At 34.8% G+C, this 27,954-nt stretch overlaps 1 protein-coding gene across 1 annotated transcript; it reads left to right on the forward strand.

Annotated features, from left to right (window-relative positions):
* The first annotated feature begins 5,388 nt into the window (after positions 1 to 5,388).
* SULT1B1 (sulfotransferase family 1B member 1) lies at positions 5,389 to 26,909 on the forward strand. Its single transcript, XM_082464015.1, has 7 exons — positions 5,389 to 12,243; positions 12,525 to 12,653; positions 16,347 to 16,444; positions 18,205 to 18,331; positions 18,973 to 19,067; positions 21,000 to 21,180; positions 25,735 to 26,909. The coding sequence occupies exons 1-7, from the start codon at positions 12,096 to 12,098 to the stop codon at positions 25,845 to 25,847; spliced, it is 891 nt and encodes a 296-aa protein (XP_082320141.1). The 5' UTR covers positions 5,389 to 12,095; the 3' UTR covers positions 25,848 to 26,909.
* The last annotated feature ends 1,045 nt before the right edge of the window (positions 26,910 to 27,954 follow it).

Below are 27,954 nucleotides of genomic sequence, written 5' to 3' on the forward strand. Positions count from 1 at the left end.
CTGTCTCAGAAAGTTATAATTCTTCAGGAAAAGTTAAAAATGATACAAAGAATAGCATGAGCCACCTATATTTATAGAAATCTGAATCACCATTCTGTGTTTATTTCCTGGTTAAAGTTCTTTATTATTTTATGAGTACATTGAGATATTCATAGGGTGTGTGTTCAACCAACTATGTCAGTTAAAATACTGTATAACCAGATAACGTAAAATTAACCCTAGGCTCAGCATTTTATTTCTTTAAAAATATGTAGTACCTTAAAAGATCTCACAGATCTCAAGTTAATATAAACTTTGGAAATTTCAAGAACTATAGTGTATAATATCACCTTATTTTTATTAAAACCAAAATGAAAACATCATTAATAGTCCTTGCAGAAGAAAATAATGCATTTTATTTCATGCAAGTAAAAGCAATCATTTGCTTTGTATTTCAAATAGTCATAAAACAACCATTTTAGACTAGTCACCCTTGGGAATTCCCTGGCGGTCCAGTGGTTAGGATTCCGGGCTTTCACTGTTGGGGGCCCAGGTTTGATCCTTGGTCAGGGAACTAAGATCCTGCAAGCCACATGGCACTGTTAAAAAAAAAAAAAAAAAAAAAAAGATGACTCACTCTTTGATATGTGTTTACCTCATCCAGCTATGAAAGTCAAAATTCTCAAGAGCATTAACAATATAACTTCTTCTAAAGCAGTAAATGATGGCAATTTATGCAAAAACAATTTCTATTAAAAATCTAGAAGATAGGAGCTTAAAAGAAAACAGAAAACTCTTCTAAGGACTTAGTTATGAAATCGTAATTTCTAAAGATGTTTTTAATAAAAAATTTATTATACAGTATTTTGACTCAGTTGATATACACAAAAGTACTACTCAGTCTAAAATACAAACCATTAAATATTCATTTATTTAAAACTTATACAAAGCAATGTACTCAGTAGGGATGCCTGCCCAATCAGGCTCAGAGTGGGTGCTGTTCAGATATGGGGCAGGTATCTCTAAAGCTGTAGAGGTCAGGGAGGGAGGAATGGAGGGGTAAAGTTTGGGATATTACAGTACAAATTACATGTTAATAGAAAATATCATTTTTACCTTTGCTGAGGCAGCTTATGAGGACTAGGGCTAAAGACACACTTCCTTAAGAGAGCTTCTGTTGTTTCTTTTTCAAGAAAAGTAAACCACAGGAAAACGTATGGGCAGTAGAAGTAGCTGCTCGCTACCTCTACTTTCCCAAGCCTACAAAAGAAAAGAAGGAACCAACTTGTGTCTCTACTTTCTTCTCTTCCACCTTGGAATAATAGGAGAAATGTCTTCAACTCAAGCCCTTTTAACGTTATGGTGAACAAGAGTGGGGTTTACCCTCCTTGCATGTGTGTGTTGTGTGTTGTGTGTGTGTGTTGGGGGTGGAGTGGATATGTATAAATGGGAAGAAGAAGACTGGACATCAGGTAGCAGGCTTGGTTATTTCCTTCTCCAGGGTCAAGATAAGGCCAGGATTATATACAAAAACCACAGCTGTCAAACAGGGCTTTTCTCTTCGGCAGCTAAAAGAGTAAGCATTCCTGTAGCACCCAAGATTATAACTTTGGTGCTGAGACATTCTCTGTCTATTGTTCTGAAAACTCACTTTTATTAACAATGCAAAGAAAGAAAAAAGAATACATGTCCATATTCACAGCCCCAAGAACCTTGCCTCACCTAACCGAATGAAGCTCTCTTTCTTGAGGAAGAAGAGAATATATTTGATTGGTGGCACTTGTATGTGAGAATTTACTTAATGCTCATTTCTGTTTTAAAAGTGTGTACCCAACGAGCAACAAGAGAGAGAGTCTGTATTTGAACTCACGTTTATGCTGTAGACATTGAAGTTCATGATCTCATCACTCTACTATGTTCTCTCTGAAGGCTGATTACCAGACAGGGTCAAATTAATTATCAAAGAAATCAGTTGTGAGATTAATTACATGCTGACAATTACCAAACACAATTGATTAAATAAAATTAATCTGCTTCCTATACCTAGGACTAAAAACTTTTAATATATCACGTAACTCTATGATTATTAACATAAATCTAAAAGCCTTTAATTCATCAAAACGTTTACCAAGTTCATTCTAAGGCTCAGGATCAGTGTTAGTCTATAGCAACAGCAAGTACAGTTGTGACTGTTGTGTACTCTACAATTCTAGGAGGTAATATTCATACTGAAGTATAAAACCTGATGTCCCTGAGTGAGACCTTGAAAGACAATTCGTTTATGAAGAGGAATAAGCTCCAGGCTTTGCCATCAAGGGACTTTGAACTAAGTTGAATAAGTGGATTCCTTAGCTTTTGAAGACATCTAAGGAAATAAATCTGGATTCTCTAAGCTCACTTTTGGATATTTTCATTTCATTTCATTGACATTTCCCAATGTCAATAAATTTTTGTGTTTCTTGTGAATATTTCTTTATCCAATAATACACCTCCACTGTTACCATCCTTCTTCTTCATTAAAGATGACTAAGGTGTAAAAGAATATCAATATTCAGATGAGGGATTTTCCAGTTCTGAATAGGGAAGTGAGGGAAAGAACATTCTGGTGACACGTCAGTGTAAGCTGCCTTCAGAAGGGAAGTAGATTGATCTTTACACTAATCCCTGCTTTCTTATGTAAATGAGCTATGATGACACAAGGAATTTCAAGGAAGTGACTCTTACCATTATTTCTATCACAGGTGGGAAAAGACAGCCTTGTCCTCAGGAGTTTACAGACAAGCAAGTAGTTTCAAAAAAGGTTAGCCTCTCCTTGGGACTCACACATTCTTAAGAAGGGTAACTAGAAAACTATTATATATGCAGACACCACTGGTATAAGAAAAATGAAATTTGGAGAACATTGATAAATATTAGGATATTAAATCAGATACTCTTAGATAAGAAAAATAAAATGTCCTTAAAACATAAAAAGAGAACTAAGGAAAGCATCATAATCTGAGAAAAACTGTCGTCACTTTTGCCTTGAGTTATATATCACAAAAACAAAATGTCCAGTTTCAACGTTTTTTCTCACTTTCATTTTTAAACTTGCTCTTTTAAAAATTTAGAACATTTATTCAGTATTACTAGGTTCACAATTTGAAGATATAACTTTTATAAACATGTAGTTAAAAATAAAGTCCACTGTGGTTATTATAAGCATGCATGGCTAAAATTTAGAAACCTTTTTCGTCACAAATGCGTATATAAAAATCACGTATATATTCAGCATTTCTTTGTATTTGCTTTCCATATGCAATTTTTAAAGCATAAGACACACTCCCTGTCTTCAAAGAACTTATCTTCTTGTAAGATAAATAATAAAAAACTAAAATTTATTAATATATATCAGGCTATTATGCAAAGGTAAATTGCATGTCACAATTCCAGAGAAGAAAATAAATAAAATTAAAATGGCAAATTGGGGAAATATTTGTTCCACTTATGGAAGAAAAATGATTACTGTCCTTAATATATAAAAAGCTCTCAAACTTATCAGAACGTAAACATTTTAATAGAAAAAATAAAAAAGAGACCAACAGTAGTTTACCCACGCCTTTTAAAAATCATTAAATGAGAATAGCATAAAAAAGTCAAGCTCTAGGTAATTAAAGAAATGCCAACTAAAATAATGAGATGGCAATTTTTGCCTGTAAGATTATACTGCTCCGGGGCTTCCCTGGTGGCGCAGTGGTTAGGAATCTGCCTGCCAATGCAGGGGACACGGGTTCGTGCCCTGGTCTGGGAAGATCCCACATGCCGCGGAGCAACTGGGCCCGTGAGCCACAACTACTGAGCCTGCGCGTCTGGAGCCTGTGCTCCGCAACAAGAGAGGCCGCGACAGTTAGAGGCCCACGCACCGCGATGAAGAGTGGCCCCCGCTCGCCGCAACTGCAGAAAGCCCTTGCACAGAAACGAAGACCCAACACAGCCAAAAATAAATAAATAAATAAGTAAATTAAAAAAAAAAAAAATTATACTGCTCCACAATGGTAAGATTATACCATCTGCCATATCAGGTGTTGGTCATTAGGATTGATTAAAGGTGCACTGATATTCCGCTAATGAGAATTTATATTGAATGAAGTACATACCTTTGATTTAGCAATTCTGCTTCTGAAAGTTTTTTTCCAAAGTATGAAATATTTTTCTTAATAGCGAAATTCAACATAAAACTGGTATGTATAACATAATACCATTTTTGGGGGACCAATTTGTGTAAAAATATTTAGAATATTCTGCAAAAACCCAAATATTAATAGTGGCTGTTTCTGTGGGTGAAATTTAGAACAAATTTAAATCCACATTTTCTGTATCTTCTGGAATTATTTTGCAGTGTAACTATATTACTTTTACAAAAAAAAATATTTTAAGATTTTGTGTGCCTTTAAAATTTTATCTTTCCCACATGCCATAAAATAATTTCCTAATTTTTATTTAACTCCTCATAGAATTTATTTATGTATTTATTTTATTAGACACTCAGTGACACTGAAAGAATTCAAACTTCTTAAATACTTCCGTTTAGACTGGTTGATGTGTACACAGGGCTAATTTTAGGGAAAAAAGAATACATGCATTGTGAATCTTTTCTGTCTTTCTTAATCTCTCTTTTAGCTCTATTATTTTGTTTCTTAAGCCCACATGACATGACTTTAGAAGTCACAAGTTGTTTTCTGAGCCTGATTGTTTACCTAATGTTTATAGGATCTTAGCCAAATCATTTAGAATTTCTGAATCTCAAGGGGAAAGTTTGAGCTATCAACAGACTGAGAATTCCTTCAATCAATCAGTTTATTTATAAATCAGCAAGGCAAACACAATGCCTTTCTTTTTTTTCCTAGTGTAGCGTCCTGGGACATGATAGATCTGGTGACTAAATAAATGAATAGATAGATAAATGAATGAATTAAGCGTAGAATATTAATACATGTTTTAAAACAAGAGTGAATTTTTATTCATGGTCCTCAAACCAGTAGCACCAGCACCATCTCAGAGTGTTGGAATAGCAAATTTTCAGGCTCCGCCCTAGACCAACTGAATCACAAACACTGTGGAAGGGGACCCAGTAATCTGTGTTTTGTCATGGCCTCCAAAATGATTCTGAAACACGCTAAAATTCAAGAATCTCTGATTTAGGTTGTTTTTCAATTAGTATATACTAATCCAATTTTGATGCATTAATTGATAATGGGGTTGCCAGGCAATCCATGCACATCTAAATAGTTTTCCTGAAATTAACACCTTATGCCAAAGTTTGCAAATTGCTTTCCTCGGCATGTGCCATACAAAAGTGTCTATATTGTTTCATGTATGTAGTTAGGTGCCAATACTTAAACGTTGAGCATTTGGACAGCTCACAAAAAGAATCTAGATCTCTCAGAATGTTGCCCTCTTTTCTGCACAGCAAGGATATGCTTGACATTAACCCCTCCAGCATCATCACCATTTTATTCTCCTACTAAACTCCTTCTATGTGTATTTGTGACTTAGAATTTAAAAAAAAAAAAAGAAAAGCTGAGGGGTCGTAGAAATGATTAGCGCGACAGAAAACAAGTGCATTCTGAAACCATCAGCTCTACCCTCTGTATTTCTGCCGCCAACATTATTTTATCTTCAGTGTATGTTTGTATATCTTTGCTCTTTTCATGATATTGGAAACTCATGTTTCTTTCAGATGAAAACACACACACATACAAACAACTTTTCATCATGACCAAAATTATTACAAGACATTCTTATAAGTTGTAGAGAAACAACAGACTTCCATCCACTGACAGTTCAAGTTCTTTCCCTTTGCATTTCTCTCAAACTCTTTGAAGCCATGTGGGAACCTTTAAACCTAGCTAATCTCTGACTTTGCTTACTTTTGGCCACCACCCTGATTCATTTCCTTCTCAGGGATTCCTGGCTCTTCCAGCTGTTGAAACAGCAGGCCCTGTCTCTGTGTGTGTAGTTCAAAATTTTTATATCTTAACTGCCTGTGAAGTCACTGACTACAACATTCGGATCGTACCCTTAAACATTTTTTCCCCAGAGACAGGAGTGAGCCTCCCTGAGCGCACCTTGCCCTGCCCCTCAGGACTACCACCAGTACCCAGTGTTCCTTTTGGCAACTGCACCACCGACTGAAAACGAAAACTGAAAAAGGGATTAAATTGTGAGGTAAAGTTTTCTTTTTAAAATCTCTTTTCTCTAAGTTTTGATCTTGCATCCACAGTGCATTGAGCTCCTTGAATGGTTTCCATTTTGATCACATGTTTATCATTGGGATGTTTTTGCCTAATTGCAATTTTCCCACGGGAAACTCAGTGTTTCCTGTTATGTTTTGCAGAATCTCTCAGGCTTTCAGTGATCCCTTTTTATTTTTCTGGGTTTAATGGGACTCTTGTGAAGCATGCCAGGATTGAGGGTCTTCTCATGAAACTGTAAGCCTCATAAGCGAAAAAGGAGTCCACTCCAAGTTCTCACTTCTCTGCTCCCATCTCCCCTTCACCCCTATATACACACGTGCCCACACACACAGATACACACCACATTAAGGTACGCTCCACAATACAGAACATATTATTTAATTCATTTATTTCAGTAGCTGGAGTTTGATGTAGACCAAGTAGAACTGTACTTTGCTAGGGTGAAACAAATGGAAGAAATATTCTTTTCCCATTAAAAGAACCATTCACCTTTAGTGTCAGATGACCCAGTTACTTTCTCCTAAGAGGGGCATTGTTTTCCATTTTCCTTTTTTTTCTATTAATTTTTTTTAAAGTCAATTTTAGATATTTTAATTTTTAGCTTATGGCTCAACTTAACTAGGAAGATTTGTAGTATCATGTAGACCACATAAAATTTATATAACCACATAAAATTTTTTGTCACTTTCTGGTAAGATTTAAAAGATTTTTAGGAAATGATTTTTAGATTTTAAAGTAAATATCACTCATAAACCATAAAGACTTTTAGGAACCGACTTTTATATTTTAAAGTAAGTATCACTCATAAACTCAGTAACATTAGTTATCTTATGTCTTCGGGCCCTCTTCCCTGAATCTATCTTCTCATATAATTCTAAGCTCATCATCATCCACTGGTCATGATGAAGCAATGTTAATTCAAGACTGCTACTCCAAGGTTCTTGAATTGGTTACATCCACTTCCCAGATGTGATTAGTATGTATTCACGATCATCTTGTTACTCATATCCATCCTTCTCTGACAACATTTTTGCAGCATGAGGAGTTAAAGCTTTTTGTCAGAGGGAAGTTTGCTTTGTCAAAAAAAATTTCCCTACAATCAGGAACATCTTTGACTATGGTCAGGCCCATTCATATAGACATGCAGTATGACCAAGTGAGCAGAGCTGGGGAAACTGAACTCTATTTTTGAGACACACACTCACTTGCTGTGTGTCTGAGCAGACTCTCTGAAACTCTGTTTCCTAATCTCAATCTGTAAAATGAAAGTAAGACTTATCGTCAGAGTGCGTAATGATTAGAGATAATATATATTAAGCACAATCAACATTATTTTCTGGAAGAAACTTAATTCGTTTTGATAAATCATTTATATACACCTTATATTGTCAGAGAGTAGATTAAAAGTGGTTTAAAATCATGCTTCCCAAATTTTCTTATGAGTATAAATTACTTGGGGATTTTATTGAAATATAGATTTAGATTCTGGATTGGGGCCTGAGATTCTGCATTTCTTACAAACTCTCAAATGATGACAATAGTATATGGTGCTTGTACATGGACTGTATTTAAATAGCAATATGAATTAATTATATAAATATAAAATAATAGTACAAGTTAAATTAAAATGAATAAATAAAGAAATGAAAACGTTAAGACATGAAATGGAGCTAGGAATGATGTTATAAATGTATAACATAATGTTAACCACCTACTGTGTGGGGAAAAAATTTGTCTATATGATTTATAGCAGACAGTATGGAAAATAAATCTGTGTCCTCAACACTCACTTGCTTTCCCATAACAATCTGTATGTTTAATATGAGTTGGTAAGTGGACTTATAGTCCTACTAAATTTTATATTCTAGAGCCAAAGAAGAAAAAGAGAGCCTCACTTATTTTCCTCAATTAATTCAGAATATACAAGTGTTCAAATGAGGTCTGGGATTGATATTTACCTTTACATAGTCTGGAAAAAACAATTTGCTAAGAAATTAATAGAATAAAATGTTTCAAGGAAAACTGTCTCATTTACTATGTGAAGTAAAAATCTAATATCTGAATATACTATGTTGATTTCTGCCGTCACTCATTCTTTATATCCAAACTCAGAAGTTACACTGTCCCCAAGATCTTAGAAGATTCTGGATGGGAAGTGTAGGTCTCATCATTCATTCATTCATTCATTCATTTATTCAGTTCATTTAATACCTACTTTATTCCAAACACAATGTTTACATACTCAGTTTCACTTCTTTCCACTTCCTGTTCTGCTGAGTTCTTGACCAACCACATTATTTGTTCCCTTCTTGAGGCTGCTGACATGATCCACAGTAATTCAGGCTGGAGAATTTTTTCTACTAGAACCTGCCACTGCACTAACAAGGGACCATGAAAGCAGCCAGATATTTTACCAAAAATAAAGGATAATTGAGAAGCATAGAAAAGGCAACAATTTAATATGGAATATTTAATAGAATTTTCCCCAAATGCCCAGACTACTCAGATCTCACTGGCATCCTTTTCTTAGGATCTTGCCTGCTGTAAACATGTTTGTGTCTATTCTCTGCTGAGACTCTGCTCTTTCATTAATATACACTTTTCTAAGCTTCTGAGGCCCCAACTCCTTTATTCTACGAGCAGTAATGAAGATGCAAAATTCAAATTATTTGCACTGTATTTCTAGCATAAGGTGCTGTATATTTTAAGAAAAATCCATTCTTTAATAACAACTTTTATTGGGAAAACTTAGAGACACACTATTGTTGTATGTATACCCATTAATTATAAGATATAAAATATGACATATAATTCATGTCTTATAATGTAAAATGAAAAAATGTTTGTCCAGATTTCTCTCTTCTAGACTTTTTTAAGGGGCTAGAGGATGCGGGCTAGTAGGGTGTAGAGAAGTTATCTCTAAAACACTAGTCTGTTACACCAATATATTTTTCCTAATCTAAAGCATAACTTTTTCTATACAAATCAATTTTAGGCATATGAGTTTTAATTATAGCTAGCTTTTATATTAGTGATTTTGTTTGTGGTTCCCATTACACAAGTTACTAGTGGAAGCTTAATAAGTGCAATCACTGTTTAAAGCACCCTCAAAGAATTTGGAATCACCAAATTACTTACAAAATATTTGCCTGATAAAAAAATATACGTATCAATCAATTTGTCAATTAGAGGTGTAATTTAGCTTGCTAATTCAAACTCTATTTATCTGTTGTATACATTATCTATTATTATCGATTGACAGATTCTCAGAAATAAATGGAAAAATAGCTTATGATGGATCCTATAACTTCTACATTCTGCATTTCCTTCTATTTCTGAGATGTTTACATTCCATGGGGGCAGGGAGAGGGTTGTAAAATGAGAAACACATTAGGAAGAGCAAGACTACAGTTTCACTTACAAAGTTCAGTGAAAATGAAGTGGAAAAAATAAATAATGAGTAGCTCTATGTGATGGTCAGTTCCGTGTGTCAACGTGATTGGCTCACAGGGAGCCCAGATATTTGGTCAAACATTATTCTAGCTGTGTCTGTTAGTGTATTTCGGGGTGAAATTAACATTTGAATTGGTAGACTAAGTAAAACAGACTGCCCTCTCTGGTGTGGACAGGTGTCAACCACTCAGCTGAAGGCCTGAATCACATAAAAAGGAGGGCCCTCTGGGAGTAAGGGAGAATCCCTCCTGCGTGGCTGTCTTTGACCTGGGACATTGTTTTTCCTACCTTCACACTTAAACTGAAACATTAGTTCTTCCTGGGTCTCAAGCCTGCTGACCTTCAGAAGAGAACTACACCATTGGCTATCCTGGTTCTCCAGCCTGGGATAACTGCATATCTTTGGATTTGTCTGCATCCATAATCACGTGAGCCAATTGCTTATAATAAATTCCCTCCCTCTTCTCTCTCTCTTTCTCTCTCTCTCTCTCTATACATACATACATATATATATATATATAAATGTAATTGATTCTGTTTCTCTGGAGAACCCTGACTAATACAGTCTCTCAGGACCCAAAATGTTTTGAATAGCTTAGCGGATCAATAAGATTCTAATTCAGGGTTAGTATTATTAGGATTATTATGATAAGGATAGTTTATTAATTAAAGAAGATGCATAGCAATTTTTATATTATGTATATACACATAAAGAGATTTACTGTACATAATTGGCTTAGATAATTTTAGAGGCTGGCAGGTCCCAAGATGTGCAGGATGAATTGGCAAGCTGGAGACCCAGAAGAGCTGATGATTTAGTTCCAGTTTGAGTCTGAATGCCTAAGAACAAGGAGAGCTAATGGTATAGTTCCAGCTCAAAACCTGCCAGGCTTCAGACCCAGGAAAAGTCGATGTTTTAGTTCTAGCCTGAACGCAGGAAAAAAGCTGATGTTACAGTTCAAAGGCCATCAGCTAGGAAGAATTCTTTCTTACTCAGACTTTTTGTTCTACTCAGGCCTTCAACTCACTGAATGAGGCCAACCCACATTAGGGAGAGCAATCTGCTTTATTTAATACACCCATTTACAGAGTAATCTCATCCCAAAACATCCTCCAGAAACACCCAGAATAATGTTTGACCAAATATCTGGGCATCTCATGGTCCAGGCAAGTTGACACATAAAATTAATCATCATAGCTTCTAAGCAAAATAGAGTAACAGAAACTAAATTTGCCCCCTTGTGTGAAACAACCAAAATGAATGATAGTGGATAGGAAACAAACAAACTGAGCCTTACAATTTCCCCAGCTTACTGCCATGAGAGAATTTCTGGGCCACAGCTCAGGGAGGAAAACCCAGGTAAAACACCAGACAGCCAATAAAAAATATCAGGCAGGCAAACTAGCTGAAGAAGGCAACCATAGGGAAGGAAAAATTAGTTAATTGAAGACAATCTAGAACTCACACAGATGTTAGAGTTAGCAAAAAAAGACATTAAAACAGTCATTATAGCTATATTCAATGTGCTCAAAAAGTTGAGACAGAAGAAGTAAAATCATTCCCAAAATGATCTTCTGGAGATGAAAACTACGTCTGAGAAAAAAATTCATTGGATGGTATTAACATCATATTACACATTTCAGAAGAAAAAGTTAGTGAACATGAAGAAATATAGCCATAGAGGTTATCCAAACTGAAACACAAAGAGAGAAAAGAAGATTTTACAAAATAAATAGAGCTGTTCAGTGAGCTGTGAACAACTTTATGTAGCCTGGATTCTCAGAAAAAGAGAGAGAAACAAAAAAAAATTTTTTTGGAAGAAATGATGACTGTCAACACACAATTCTCAGAAGTTCAATAAACGTGAAGCATAGGTACACAACCACAAACACATGAAAATAACCACACCAAGGCACATCATAATTTAGTTGCTCAAAACCAGTGATAAAAAAAAGAGGATCTTAGAAGCAGACAGAGAAAACAAATTCATTATACTCAGAAGAACCAAGGTGAGAAACACAACAGGTTTCCTGTGAGAAAAAATGAGGTACAACTGGAGTATAACAATGACTGATAGATTTATTTTGCCTTAGGTCCAGATATTTTTTAGCATATTTCTGTGAAGTGGGATTTTTAATTCAAAGTAAAATGTGCAGTTCTATTTCTTTCCAAAGCTTCCATTAAAGACCTTTGATCTGCTTGTCACTGAGCCAACTGCTGCTCTTGCAATCTACAGCTGTACACCCATAAAAATGCCCTTTGTATTTAGATCTCTTGTGCTCAGTGTGTTAAAGGCCAATTTTACTGTCAACTTGCAGTGTCTTAATAACATTAGTTACTCAGTTTCTTATTTTTATCCTCTTTTTTCTCCATGATTTGATTATTATTAAGTATTCTACTAAGTATTTTTACAGTCTGGAGCAAAGATGACTTCCCAAAAAGATGTCCTGAGAAAAAATCTGAAGCTAGTCCATGGCTGTCCCATCACCTATGCTTTTGCAAACAACTGGGAAAAGATTGAACAGTTCCAAAGCAGGCCAGATGACATCGTGATAGCCACTTACCCCAAATCAGGTGAGTTTTGTGGCCTGACAAATGCAGGTCTGACTTCAGCTTTTGTTTCCTGAAAATCAGCTTCTCTACAAAATCGTTAACATCCTAAATAAAATTAGTATTCCTAAAAGTCAGTCTAGCCATCTACTTTGAGTATATTAAAATGGACATTTGGGGCATAGAAAGGGAAACTCTGCAGAATTAATTTTCTAAGATAATATATTAAGATGGCAGGCTTCCAACTGGGATTTTTTCCCCCCAGATTCAGGTGAAGGTTATAAAAATGTTGTCTTTTGCCACAGGTACCACTTGGATTAGTGAAATTTTGGACATGGTTCTAAATGATGGAGATGTTGAAAACTGTAAGCGAGATGTTATAACTGTGAAAGTTCCAATGTTGGAAATGGCTCTTCCTGGACTAAGGATTTCAGGTAATTTTTAAATCGCCCAGGAATTAGAATTTTGTAGTAGTATTTACATCACATATTAAATACTGTATTTGTGATGTCCATTCAAGGAAAATGGAGTATATTTGGTAACATAAAATGGAAGTTTTGCAAGCAGTACAATAAGCAAGGCATACAGAGAAACTGTAGTTTATTCCATTGCATGCACATCCAGGTATGCTAATCGAAGGTAAAAGAATTTTGTTATAGAAAACAACTAAAAATCTCATTGATTAAAAAAAAATGTTTCTTATCTTTTACTGAATTTTGTTGTATAAAATTTGGCAGATTAGAACAGTAATTTCTTAATTTAGAACATCACTGTAATTAAATAAATAAGTACTGGTGCCTCATATAATATAAAATTTATTATTAATACAATTCATTTTTCATTGCAAAAATATTTACTGAGTGCTTCTAAAGAACTATGCACTGTGCTACGGACTAGATAAAAAATGATCAGTAGGGGCTTCCCTGGTGGCGTAGTGGTTGAGAATCTGCCTGCCAATGCAGGGGACACGGGTTTGAGCCCTGGCCTGGGAAGATCCCACATGCCGCAGAGCAACTAAGCCTGTGCACCACAACTACTGAGCCTGCTCTCTAGAGCCCATGAGCCACAACTACTGAAGCCGGTGTGCCACAACTAATGAAGCCTGCACGCCTAGAGCCTATGCTCTGCAACAAGAGAAGCCACCGCAATGAGAAGCCCTCACACTGCAACGAAGAGTAGCCCCTGCTCGCAGCAACTAGAGGAAGCCTGCACACAGCAACGGAAGACCCAATGCAGCCAATAAATAAATAAATTAATTAATTAATTAAATCTATAAAAAAAAATCAGTAAATTAGATGTCCTATCTCTAAGGAGCTTACAACAACATTGTGACATTAAATAAGTAAAGAAACTAGCAATATATGAATATTGTTAGCCTAACATATCCAGAGAACAGGGCTCTACGAAAGGGAACATCGGGAGACTTTACTTTAGATTGGGTAGTCAGGGATATCAGCTCTGAATGGAGACCTAAAGCTTTGCGCAATGCTGGAGAAAGCATATTTCAGGAAGATGACGCATTAGGTATGGGGACCTAGATGCAGAAAAGACCTAAGTGTAGTCCAGGGACTAAAACATCAACCACCACCAACAACAACAACAACAATTAAAGAACGGAAAAGTGAGAGGCAAAACAATTGGAGACTAGACAGGGGCAGATCATGCAGGGCTTGTAATTCTTAAGAAATACTCAGTGAGCTAAGAGAGAATCAGCAGAGTAGGGTATCATGTAAGCAAGTGAGAAGGGTTCAAAAAGTGAGGACTAGCTTTCAAATGCTGCTAGAAACCTGGGATAAAAAGACAGTAGTATGGTGGTGAATGTCTATCAATGTAAACAGCAGAATTCAAATTCTCTCCCCTACTGGAGCTAGTTACTTCCACAGGCAGAGAAGGACCAGCTGAGAGGGTATCATTCCTTCTGTGTGGTTGCCTGAAGTCAGAGAGCAAATGCTAAAGCTTGAAACTAAAAGATTTTTCTGGGACAAGCAACCAAAATGAGTACCGAGTGAGTTAAGACTCCAGAACCATAGAAAAGTATGAAATGAAAAAGTGATAGAATCAAAGTAATCAGGGACAGGGGTGTCAGAGATTACTGGTGAGAGACGGAGGTTGGGGGTGGGGCGTGAAGCAGTGTTGCATCGCCAGAGAGTGAGTAGGTGAGGCTCAGCAGGTAAAGGAGAGTAAACTGACACTCAGATTTCCTCTGCAACCTGAATGTGCATACTTGCAATGTCGTTACATATTCCCAACATTCACATTTAAATATGTAAAGGGTTCATTTAAAGGACCTCACGTGGCAAAACAATCACAAGACAGAAGAGGTTGAGAAATCTTTCAGTGAAGTTAAGAGATGGAAGAGGAAGAACAGATAGTGAAAACTTTATGAAAGAGACAGACATAAAATTTCATGTCATGGACATTGAGGCAGAGTGAGTTGTGGAAGATTATGATTTCTCATTTCTAAATACTGGATAAAGTGGCTGCAGCTACCAGGTCAGTAGAAACATAATGAATTAGCTGGTGGAATTTTACAGGTGTATAATTAATAGTTCCAGATAAAATCCAGGATACCCAATTAAATTTGAAAATCAGATAGATACCTCTTTTATTTAGTATATTTCAAATATTGCAGGGTAGATACTTACAGGTATCTGTTGTTTATGTGAAGTTCAAATTTAACTGGGATTCCTGCATCTTTATTTCCTAAGTCTGTCAACCCTATCTACATTGATATTAAGGGGTTCTTCTTGATACCACCATGTGCTATGAACTGTTCTTTACAGAATATTCACTGGTGAACATAACAAGCTACTCTTCTGCTCTTATGGAATCTCCATTCCAGTGTGTGTTTGGGAATGAGGATGGGAAGAGGCATGGGAACTGACAACAAACAAATAAATAAGCATAAACTGTGAGACAAAATACGTGCTGTATAGAACATTTAAAAAGGATGATTTATTTTAAACTGAGCGGCTTTTTAACATATGTAGTTAATTTTGTGAACAATTGAAGCATAGGATTGCTTTGAATGAGTGAGTCATACAATTTGGGGCAGGTGTGCCTTTGTATGCAAAATATGGGAAGGTGATATATATAGGATTAACAGGTAATCTAGAGGTTAGACTGGGTGTAAGTAATATTGTGAAAAAATATACAGGACTTTAAGATTGACTGGATGTGAAACCTGAAGGAGGAGACAAGAATAATTGAGATTTTAGGGACTGACAACTCTATATGGGATGGCATCATTAACAGATAAATCTGGGAAGTGATAAAGGCCACTGAGTCCATTAAAAAATCATAAATTAAGGGTTAGCCCAGCTCTTCCTGGTCTATGTCAGAAATTCTCTGTGTGTGCCTTTACCCCAAAAGTGCCCTCAGACTGGCCAAGTCACTTATAGATTGATCTAGGCCCCTGGGCTCTTCCTAGCTCTTCATGTAGAAAATAAATGGATACTTTCTGTCACAAGGAAGTTCATATAACCCTTAACCAAAGACTTAATTTGAAACTAAGTTCTATTACTTATTAGTTGTATGTCTTTAGAAGCTTCAGCCAGCACCTAAAAATTGCACAAAAATTTCATTTTTTATATGCATAGTATATATATATATATATGACACATAAAGGAAATAATGAAAATGCAGGTACAACAGGTGATGCTCTACAAAGATATCATCTATACTACAATAGCTGCTGCATAACAATAGCCAATATGAGAATTACCAGTTATCAGTATCTCTGACATACAGGAAACATTTTTGTAATTACTTGTAATAATGCAAAGGCATGATAAAACTCCAAATTGCTAAGGTTGGTATTATTACTTGTCATTTTTGGAGATGGATAAAGTGAAGCCTAGAGACTCTGGGATACTTTCAGATGTTTCATGACGAGTAAGTGATAAAGTTAGGAATTGAACCCAAAGAGGCTAACCTCAGAACACAAGCTCTTAACCATTAGAAAATATTGGCTCTTAGAATCCAGATAAATGATGCTTGAGATTGGTTCAAAATTTAGCAGCATTATATACTGGTCAAAAATATTTTGAAAAGTTGGTTAAGAAAATCCGGAAATGCAGGCTCCTTGGAGACTCTAGTATCTCCATAACCAAACTAAATTTCCCCAGGTATAGAACAATTAGAGAAGAATCCATCACCCCGGCTTGTGAAGACACATCTACCAATTGATCTCATTCCTAAGTCTTTCTGGGAAAACAACTGCAAGGTATACTCTAAACTGCAAGTAAATTTTTTAATGTGACTTTTAACCCTTTTTCACTCACATAGTAAAGTAATTGCTCAAATGTTTTGTTTCTCTGTTACCATGAGAAGTGAGCTACATTAAAAAAAGTGTTTCGATTAAAAGAATACGTTTTAGCCTAAACGTACACGCTCAAGTTTTCCAAAGTTATGCAGCAACAAAACCCTTATCTCAGCACAATATTGCTACTATTATTTCCCAGCTGTCTTATATAGTCTGGCCTTCTCTGAAAACTCAGCATAAGGATATCAATTCTTATTTAATAGTTTGGTAAAATTCTTCAGTGAGACATTTGAGCCTGGATATTTGCTTTGGGGAAACTTTTAAATTTAAAACTCATTTTTTTTTCCAATAATTGTGAAGCTATTCAGATTGTCTATCTGGCTTTTGCTAGTTTGTGATATGTGAGGAATTCTAACTTGTTGAATTTTGTAATGAAATGTTGTTAGTAATATTCCCATCTTATTCTTTCTTTTAACAGGCTTTTTTTTTTTTTTTACAACAATCTTATCTATTTTTAAAGCAAATTTATTTTGACAGAAAATTGAGAGGAAGTTAAAGAGGTTTTGCATATATCCCTTCTCCCACATATGCATAGAGTCCCCATCATCAATATCTCTGACCTCTCACCGGAGCGATACATTTGTTACAATTGATGAACCTACATGGACACATCATTATCTCCCAAAGTCCATAATTTACCTTAAGGTTCACTATTGGTGTCGTACATTCCATGGGTTTGGACAAATGTATGACGACATGTATATACCATTATAGTACCATGCAATGCGGTTTCACTGCCTATAAATCCTCTGTGCTCCACCTATTCCTTTCCTCCCCCCAACTCTGGCAACCACTGATCTTCTTATTGCCTCCATAGTTTTGCCTTTTCCAGTATGTCATATTGTTAGAATCATACGTATGTAGCCTTTTCAGATTGTATTCTTTCACTTAGTAATATGCCTTTAATATTCTTCCATGTCTTTTCATGGCTTGATAGCTCATTTCTTGTTAGTAATGAATAATAGTCTATTGACTGGAGGTACCAGAGTTTATTTATCCAGTAACCTACTGAAGGACATTATGGTTGTTTCCAAATTTTGGCAATTATGAACAAAGCTGGTATAAACATCCATTTGCAGGTTTTTGTGTGAACTCTATTTTTCAACTCCTTTGGGTAAATACCAAGTAATGCAATTTCTGGATCATATGGTAAAAGTATATTTTGTTTGAAAGAAACAAGTGTCTTACGAAGTAGCAGTACCATTTTGCATCCCCACCAGCAATGAGTGAGAGTTCCTGTTGTGCCACACCCTCACCAGGATTTAGTGTTGTCACTGTTCTAGATTTTGGACATTCTAAAAAGTATGAAGTTGTGTCTCGTTGTTTTAATTTGCATTTCCCTGATGAAGTAAGATGTTTGGTATCTTTTCACACTCTTATTTTTCTTTTAATAACTGCAAGATTTGTTGTGATATCCCCTGTTTTTAATTGATACTAGTAATTTGTGTCTTCTCTATTTATTTTGTCAGTCTTGTTAGATGTTTATCAATTTTATTGATTTTTTTTAAAAGATCCAGCTTTTTGTTTCATTAATTTTCTTACTATTTTCCTGTTTTTAATTTCATGGATTTCAAATCTGTTGTTTTACATGCCTACTATATGTTATTTTTTTTCTTAAATAAAATATCATGTATTTGATTTTTTTCATCCTCCCCCTGCAGATGATTTATCTGGCTCGAAATGCCAAGGATGTTGCAGTCTCATTTTACCATTTTGACTTAATGAATAATTTACAACCTCTTCCGGGAACCTGGGGAGAATATCTAGAGAAATTCTTGACTGGAAATGGTAGGATGGCCTTGGCTAAAAATTAATGTCATTTAAAAATTATTTTAAAAAATAATATTAACCATTACAAGTATGAATTTTCCTTTCAAAACACTTGTTTTTCCAAATCAGTAGCAAGTACATTCAAATACCATTTAAAGATTAAATCAAATACATCTAATATTTTACTATGACATTCAATATATAAACCTGGTATTAAACATTGGCTTAATGAAAATATTCTTGAATCTCTTTTCAGTTGCTAAAAACCCATTCTCAGTTCCTGCTCAGAATAGAAGTTGTTTAACTTGCCCAAATCATTAGTTAAATCTGTTACAGATATATTTATAGTACTTAGGTAAATAATTGATTGAGTACTTCATAAAAGAATAGTTTTCTTCTGTGTGAGGCTAAGTATAACCTATTAGAGGTCAATGTATTTCCATTTGAAATGCGTCTTTTGTACTTAATATTTTTAAAAATCTGATTGTTTGTACATCCATAAATGGCTGATGGTATATAACTGTTTAAATTGGCTTTACAGCCTCAGTTCCCTTGAGTACTAAATTCCACAAAATGTTTGTCCACTTTGACTTATTGTTCACAAACAAATCTTTGATTTGATGAATGCTTATGGAAATAGACTTTTTCTCTGGTTTTAGTGGCCTTTGGCTCCTGGTTTAATCATGTTAAAAGCTGGTGGAAGAAAAAGGAAGAACACCCAATACTTTTCTTATTCTATGAAGATATGAAAGAGGTAAAATGGTAGAAATGCATTCTAGATAATTCTTCAGCTACATCTTGGGGTAAAAGGATTATTATATTTTTTCAACTTAATCTATGGAGTCCAAAATGACATGATCGCTTTGCCTATTTTCCATGCCTGCTTACCCAAATCTTGCTAAGATCATTAATGACGCTAACTGAAATCAATGACATTTTTATCCTCTTATCCTTTTTAACCATTGTGTTTCTTTTGAGCACCTTTTCTTTTCGAACTTCTCTCCTACATTTAATTGGTTATCACACTGTCATGGTTTTCCTGTGAATCTCTATCACTTAGTCATTTTTCTTTTTGAACTCTTCGCTATAGTTTGATGATCATGTCCAAGCCCACTGTTGCCAAAACTATTTATGTGCTAATGACCCACCAAAAACTCCATTTTAACTTCTACCCTGAATTCAAACCCATGTTTTTATTAAAACAACCCTCAAATTTAACATGTTCAAAACTAAACTCATCTTGCTTCTCTCTCTCCAACAGGTAATACTTTTCCTTTATTCTCTCTTTTGGTTAATGATGTTTGGTTGTTCATTCAGTGTTCAAAGCTTGAAAGTAAATTGTCCTCACTGGCTTTCATGTAGCTGATATGGTTCCACTATATCCTGAACATCCCATTGTTTCACATGCTCTAACTATTATATCTTTCAAATGTGTCCTTCTCCTTTACATCAGCTCGGTGCTTTGTGACCAGGGGTGGGATAGGGAGGGTGGGAAAGAGATGCAAGAGGGAGGGGATATGGGGATATATGTATACATATAGCTGATCCACTTTGTTATACAGAAGAAACTAACACACTATTGTAAAACAATTATACTCCAATAAAGATGTTAAAAAAAAAAAGACAACAAACTGAGATTGCAAAAAAAAAAAAAAATACACAAGCACATACATTCACCACACACACACACACACACACACACACACACACACACACACACATAAACACACAGAGAGTTAATAAGACATAGTATTAAATGCTGTTGCTTCCCTACTACATAACAGATACAGTTCAAATCCTTCAGCAGGACATCCAAGGATGTTCTCAATTTTACCCCAATTCATCTTTCTTGATTCATAGCCTCTCCCAATCCTATAAACGACTCAGCTCTAACTGCAACCACTTTGCTTTTTTTCTCCCTTGAACACACTGTGAGAACCTATACTTCCAAGAATTTTAACTATTTTCTCTGCTGGGAATTCTCTCTCCAATCGCTCAGAAGACTGCATCTTGGTAAACTCTGACTCATCTTTCTAAACTCAGCTTAGATGTTACCCCCTCAAAATCTTTCTAGATATATCTATGTAGATTTTAACTTAGCTTCCTAAAAAGTTATAAATATTAAGTTTATGTCATTAGAATCTGAAAAAATGATTTCTTTCTCAGATTTTTTTCTTCTTATTCTCAAAGACCAATGAATAATTTAGGTCTTGATATCTTTGCAACTTCATTGGAGTTTATTTTTAATAATTTACATCCAAGCAAGATTTCATCAGTATTTGCACTTTAAAAAAATACCTGAAGTTTTCCCTGAATTTATTATTTTTGTTTTTAAATATTATTGTTAAGAATAAGAAAGCAATTTTGGTGAAGAACAGAAAAATAAAGGCAGAAGGAATAAAGATACTGGGTCCCTAAAACATTCACATTTCAAATCTGATTACAAATTGAGCCTAAAATCGTTGCTATAATCTTTTTCTCTAAATACTGTTAATATTTAGGCCAAGATTTATTCTTATTGTATTTTGAATGAAAACTAAAAATATAAGATTTAGAACAAAGTATTTCCATTCTACTTTTACTAAACATAAATTATTGATTTTTTCATTTTTATGATTTTTTTCACATTATGTTAATGAATTATTGTTTACCATTTTCTTGGATATGTCTCTTTACCCACTGATAGAATCCAAAGAAAGAAATCAAGAAGATTGTTAGATTTCTAGAGAAGAACCTGAATGATGAGATCTTGGATAAGATCATCCATCATACCTCCTTTGAAATGATGAAGGACAACCCTCTGGTGAATTATACACATCTACCAAGTACAGTGATGGATCACAGTAAATCCTCTTTTATGCGCAAAGGTTAATATTTTGCTGAGTTTAATTTTCCTTTTTGGTTTCTTATGAATTACTCTGAAGTGAGGATTAGCTTTGTAATCTCTACCAAGTTACTTAGCCAGTTTTGATGTCAATTTCTTCATCTGTAAAATAAGGACACTAAAAATACCTACCACAAAAGTTGCTGAATTAGATTAGAAATTATTAAAGGAAATAATGCATGTAAACACGTTATTAAAGTACCCTGAGTACTTGATACATATTTCTCCTTCTATTTACTACCCTGCTAAAAGGGAGTGTTTTGTCAATTCTGATGTGAGTCATTCCAAATTTTTTATTACTAAATCTTAAATCTTTGTTTAAATTGGCATAGGCCTCCTTCTTCTCCCCAGTAATAAACTAATGTCACTCAATACAGTACCATCTTCTTTAAAGGCCCCTTATCATTTAGAAAGCAGTGGTCATTTTGTTAAGAAGGGTTCACCAAGAGTAACGACATTTTTTTACCATATGGGAAGTTTTTGCTCCCTAAAAATACTGTCTGAATTATAGGAAAACATGGAATCTAAAATTAAGTTAAAAAGATGACAATAGAGAAATATGGCATTCACTGTCAAAATACAGCTCTATTTCCATTAAGGCAAATACTATATATTATGGTTTATTGTATATGGCTTGTGATAAAAATGTGTTATTAATGATAAAAATAATGCATTTAACAAATTATTAACTTACATTTGAGAAGTTATCCACCTAGTCTTGCCACCTTTCTTTTCAATGTCCTTTACTGGGTTGGAGAGAAAAAGATAAAATTTCAGTTGGTGTGCCAGGAAGTAAACACAACCCTAGGAATATATTGTGCATATGAACATGTGGATCAAAACCCTCAATTTTGAAAGAGTTATATGATTACAGATATTTCTAACAGTTTTCTCTGTACCTTAGTGTAGTCCTATACTAAAAACACTAAATTATGTTTTTCTTTTAATTTTCAAAAACACTGCACTTAAAAAATAAGCTGTGGTATAAGAGGGCAAGGCAAATTTTTCATTGTAAATGGCGCATTACAAGTTTGAACAAAGACTGATACATGCACAGCACACACACAACACACACACATGTTTTTCTTGTGGAAGAAACAGAGACAAAAAACCTCTTTAATTAAACAAGGCAAATTTTCATTATGCCAGATCATTGAATGTAACTTCCAGGAGAGTTTTATCCCCAGTCATATGAAAATTGATACGATCCAATGATATCTCATTAGGGTATAAGGATAGATGAGATAAGCTCAGTATCTGGATTCCATGCTTTCGCCAACTTCAAAGGAAAAGGGTATATAAGAGAGACAGTCTTTACATCCCCTCTGGGAGTAGTGAAGAACATAACATTTGTGGTCAGATTGCTCTGGGATTTATCAAGGCTATGCCACTCACTGAACCTTTGACTTTGCATATATTAATAAATCTGCCAAAGTTTCGATTACATCACTGACAAAATGAAGAAAGGAATAAAATCTATAGCACAAGTTTTGGGGGAGGATTTTGGTAAAAGATATATAAGCATTTACTATATTTTTTCTGACCAAAATGATATACACAAAAGTAGCAAGTCATATTAGTCTAATATGTTCTAATCTAATAGTTCAAGTTTCATCTATTCATTTATTCATTCATGCATTCAGTAACACTTAAAGAATACCCTTTATTCATTAGTTAATATTTATGAAAAGCTCTTCATGAACACCTATATGCAGCTCATATTCTCTAGAATATAAATGACATGTACATCTGCCTCAAGAAGCTCATAATGTAATACAAGAGGCATTCATGTAATGAATATTGAAAAGGGCTCAAAAGTGAAGAATGAACAAAGGGCCAGGCATAGTTTGGCCTTCAGTCTTGAAGGAGTCCATGCTGGATAAATCAAGGTCAAAATTTAGTCACACAATAGTAACGATGTTAGGGAGAGGATAGATAATGTCCAATGTTTATGCCTATGTCCCAAACAGCAACAAAACAGAAAACCCTGGGATTTGGCAAGAATTTATTTTATCAAAAAAATTTTTATACTTCCCTCACTCTTGTGAAGCAAATGTGTTTGTGTATATAGTATTTATACTCAAAATAGAAGATTATTAGAATACTTTATATATGACTCTTTATTGTTTAAATCTGCACTTTCTCTTTTCAGTGGCATCTTTAGAGGTGTACTGTCCCAGATATGCACTACCTTCACATACATTCCAAAGAACTATTATCATTTGGTGAAAACAGAATAAAGTAAAATAACCAGGGAAACAACCTTGTCTATGGGGATGTTTTCATTAAAAGGGTTTTAAATCTTCATGAAGCAATCATGGGTTAATAAGGCTTGAAATTCATTACGATTATATTTAATATCAAATAAATTGGCAAAATTAATGTTTTCCTCCAAACACATTGGCAGTACATTAAAAAATTATTAATTTTTCAAATATATATTTTTAAGTATCCAGTATAAAAGATTAAATGTAAATTTATATCCCAACAGTTTCACTTTTGTAAAAATGGTTCAGGGATTTTATGTGTTTGATTTTAATGCTTTTCTTCTCCTCTAAAATTAAAATAAGATATGTCTAGTGAATTCAGGAAACACAAATATCATCCAAATATCATAACATCCTCATTTATTATTTTTGTGAAATCATACTTATCAGCTTTCTGTTTCATGGTTTGATTGTGCTCATGACCAGTCCTTTGTACAGTTTCCAAAAGTAACTCATGAAATAGAATACTCCCTGATCATTGATCCAGTGACCAGTGGTAACCCCATGACCTAGGACAATTAGAAACACTAAAAGAATCTCTTTTAGGAAACTATTGTACAGCCCATAAACTTAGACAAGAAAATTAACCCTTCTTATAATGTATTTTTAAAAGCCAGACTCTGCACCTTATTTTTGATAAAGGAGGCAAGAATATACAATGGAGAAAAGACAGCCTCTTCAATAAGAGGTGCTGGGAAAACTGGACAGCTACATGTAAAAGAATGACATTAAAACACTTCCTAACACCATACACAAAAATAAACTCAAAATGGATTAAAGACCTAAATGTAAGACCAGACACTGTAAAACTCTTAGAGGAAAACATAGGCAGAACACTCTATGACATAAATCACAGCAAAATCCTTTTTGAACCACCTTCTAGAGAAATAGAAATAAAAACAAAAATAAACAAATGGGACCTAATGAAACTTAAAAGCTTTTGCACAGCAAAGGAAACCATAAACAAGACGAAAAGACAACCCTCAGAATGGGAGAAAATATTTGCAAACGAAGCAACTGACAAAGGATTAATCTCCAAAATTTACAAGCAGCTCAATATCAAAAAAACAAACAACCCAATCCAAAAATGTGCAGAAGAACTAAAGAGACATTTCTCCAAAGAATGTATACAGATTGCCAACAAACACATGAAAGGATGCTCAACATCAGTAATCATTAGAGAAATGCAAACCAAGACTACAATGAGGTATCACCTCACACCAGTCAGAATGGCCATCATCAAAAAATCTACAAACAATAAATGCTGGAGAGGGTGTGGAGAAAAGGGAACACTCTTGCACTGTTGGTGAGAATGTAAATTGATACAGCCACTATGGAGAACAGTATGGAGGTTCCTTAAAAAACTAAAAATAGAACTACCATACAACCCAGCAATCCCACTACTGGGCATATACCCTAAGAAAACCATAATTCAAAAAGAGTCATGTACCACAATGCTCATTGCAGTTCTATTTACAGTAGCCAGGACATGGAAGCAACATAAGTGTTCATCAATGGATGAATGGATAAAGAAGATGTGGCACATATATACAATGGAATATTACTCAGCCATAAAAAGAAATGAAATTGAGTTTTTTGTAGTGAGGTGGATGGACCTAGAGTCTGTCATATGAGTGAAGTAAGTCAGAAAGAGGAAAACAAATACTGTATGCTAACACATATATATGGAACCAAAAAAAAAAAAAAAAAGGTCATGAAGAACCTAGGGGCAGGATGGGAATAAAGACGCAGACCTACTAGAGAATGGACTTGAGGACATGGGCAGAGGGAAGGGTAAGCTGGGACAAAGTGAGAGAGTAGCATTGCCATATATATACTACCAAATGTAAAATCGATAGCTATTGGGAAGCAGCCGCATAGCACAGGGAGATCAGCTTGGTGCTGTGTGACCACCTGGAGGGGTGGGATAGGGAGGGTGGGAGGGAGATGCAAGAGGGAGGAGATATGGGGATAAATGTATATGTATAGCTGATTCACTTTGTTATAAAGCAGAAAGTAACACACCATTGTAAAACAATTATACTCCAATAAAGATGCTAAAATAAATAAATAAATAAATAAAAGCCAGAGTCTGTTTAATTATAGATGGGAGTAATTACCAATAAAAATAAATGACCTTTTAAAGTATTCTAATACAAGGAAAGTCTTCCTTTAAACTGTTTCAATCTTTTCTTTTGGTATACATTAGCTTTTCCTTCATAATGAAAATATTTTATTCATTCATATGTTTTCTTATTTGTAATTTTTAGGGATTGTAGGTGACTGGAAGCATTACTTCACTGTCGCCCAAAATGAGAAATTTGATGCCATTTATAAGAAGGAAATGTCTGAAACTGAACTTCATTTCCGCACAGAGATTTAAAGAGCCTAAACTGAGAATCTGAAGAGAGAAGTCTGACCTGCAGTTCGTTGAAACAGGGGCAGTTATGACTTGATTTGGGCAATCGAATGGTTTTATAAAGGGAAAAAAATGTGCTTTTAAAACTTTGATTTTTCAGTGTTGTTAATCAAGTCCCCACTCACCGAGCTTCCAAATTCCCTAAAATTAGGACAAACTGTTATCTTTTTGTAGGCTATTCCTGCCTTTTCCTAGACTAGCACTGAGAAGAGAGAAAGTTTCCTACTCAATCTCCATATACTGTGGTTTAAAATGAAGTTCTACTCCCTACTAAACTAGCCCAAGAACTGCTGCTTTAACACTGACACTATGTTTCATAGCTCTGCCCCAATTTCCCTTTCCTAAAAACTTGACCCAGGATGCTCTCTTCCATTGCTGTCTTCTGGGTTTCATGTTGTTCCCTGAGTCATAGCTCATCTTGTAGTGTCTCTCTTGGAATTATACGGTTCATGTCCTAGATAGTATGGTTCAGATTTTGGAAATGTTATTTCCATACCTAATTTCTGTTTATCCAAATTTCTAATTTCTGAGTATGTAATTTTCGAGTCTCTAAAGGTGAAAGATCATCATTAGTCTCCCTAAGGCTCTCCCCTGGGAACAGGAGCTCTGGTCTGAGAGTCTGGGCCGAGGGCTGGAACCTGTTTCCTATGGAGAGTCCTTCCAAAATTCAACAGCTTCTTCTGAATTCTTGAGAATTTCTTATTGCCATGATATGGTTACCATTTGGGAACTTTGGTTTCTTCATCTTGTATCTGAACAGATGTGTATCCCTTAATACCACTTTCAATACCCCAGATATAATCACATCTACCGCTAAAACATTCCCAATCTGGTGCCTACAAGAGACTCTCTAGGCTGAATCTCCACTACACCCTCCAGACCCAATGTCCCTTCTACCTACTTTTCCACACTTAGGTCTATCTGCTGGTCTCTTTTGATAGATGTTTCTTTGAAACATAAGTCTTTAAGTAAACGTTCATAAGTTTTAAGGTAAATTTTACAGGAAATGTCTCATTTAATGAGATACATGAGCATTCTTTTATTTTTAGTTGAAGCATCGTTGTTTTACAATATTATATTAGCTTCAGGTGTACAACATAGTGAGTCAATTTTTTATAGACTGTACTACAAAGTTATTACAAAATAAAGACTATATTTCTCTGTGCTGTACAATATATACTCATTGCTTATTTATTTTACACTTAGTAGTTTGCATCGTTTAATCACATACCACTATTTTGCCCCTCCCTACTTCCCTCTTCCCACTGGTAACCACTAATTTGTTCTCTATATCTCTGAATCTGTTTCTGTTATGTTATATTCATTTGTTTTATTTTTTAGATTCCACTCATAAGGGATAAGGTAGAGTATGTGTCTTTCTCTCTCCAACTCATTTCACTAAGCATAATACCCTCTAAGTATATTTACATTATTGCAAATGTCAGAATTTCATTCTGCCTATGACTCAGTAATATTCTCTGTGCATATTTATCCATTCATCATCTTCTTTATACATTCATCAGTTGATGGATACTTAGGTTGCATCCATATCTCATCTATTGAAAATAATGCTGCTATGGACATTGGAGTGAATGCATCTTTCAAATTAGTGTTTTTGTTTTCTTTGTATTTATACCCAGCAGTGGAATTGCTGGATTATATGGTCATTCTATCTTTAGTTTTTTGAGGAACCTCCATAATGTTTTCCATAGTGCCTGTGCCAATTTATTTTCCCACCAACAGTGTACTAAGGTTCCCTTTTCTCCACATCCATGCCAAAACTTGTTATTTCTTGTCTTTTAAATGACAGCCTTTCTGACAAGTTTGAGATAATGTCTTCTTGTGGTTTTGATTTGTGTCTCTCTGATAATTAGCAATGCTGAGCATTTTTCTCATGTACCTGTTGGTGGTCTGTATATCTTTTGTAAAAATGTCTATTCAGGTCTTCTGTCATTTTTTGATTGAGTTGTTTGTTTTTTTTGATATCGAGTTGTATGAGCTGTTTGTATATTTTGGATATTAACCTGTTATTAATCATATAATTTGCAAATATTTTCTCCCATTCTCCCAG

Source organism: Balaenoptera physalus, assembly GCF_965194825.1.
Source record: "Balaenoptera physalus genome assembly, chromosome: 5".
NCBI classification, from domain to species: domain Eukaryota; kingdom Metazoa; phylum Chordata; class Mammalia; order Artiodactyla; family Balaenopteridae; genus Balaenoptera; species Balaenoptera physalus.

What these genes read in the sequence shown, in the direction of transcription:
- SULT1B1 (XM_082464015.1), top strand. Translation starts at nt 12,096, where the DNA reads ATGACTTCCCAAAAAGATGTCCTGAGAAAAAATCTGAAGCTAGTCCAT. An exon ending in TCCTGGACTAAGGATTTCAG is followed by an intron (nt 12,654 to 16,346) that starts GTAATTTTTAAA and finishes AAATTTCCCCAG; the next exon opens with GTATAGAACAATTAGAGAAG. An exon ending in GAAATTCTTGACTGGAAATG is followed by an intron (nt 18,332 to 18,972) that starts GTAGGATGGCCT and finishes CTCTGGTTTTAG; the next exon opens with TGGCCTTTGGCTCCTGGTTT.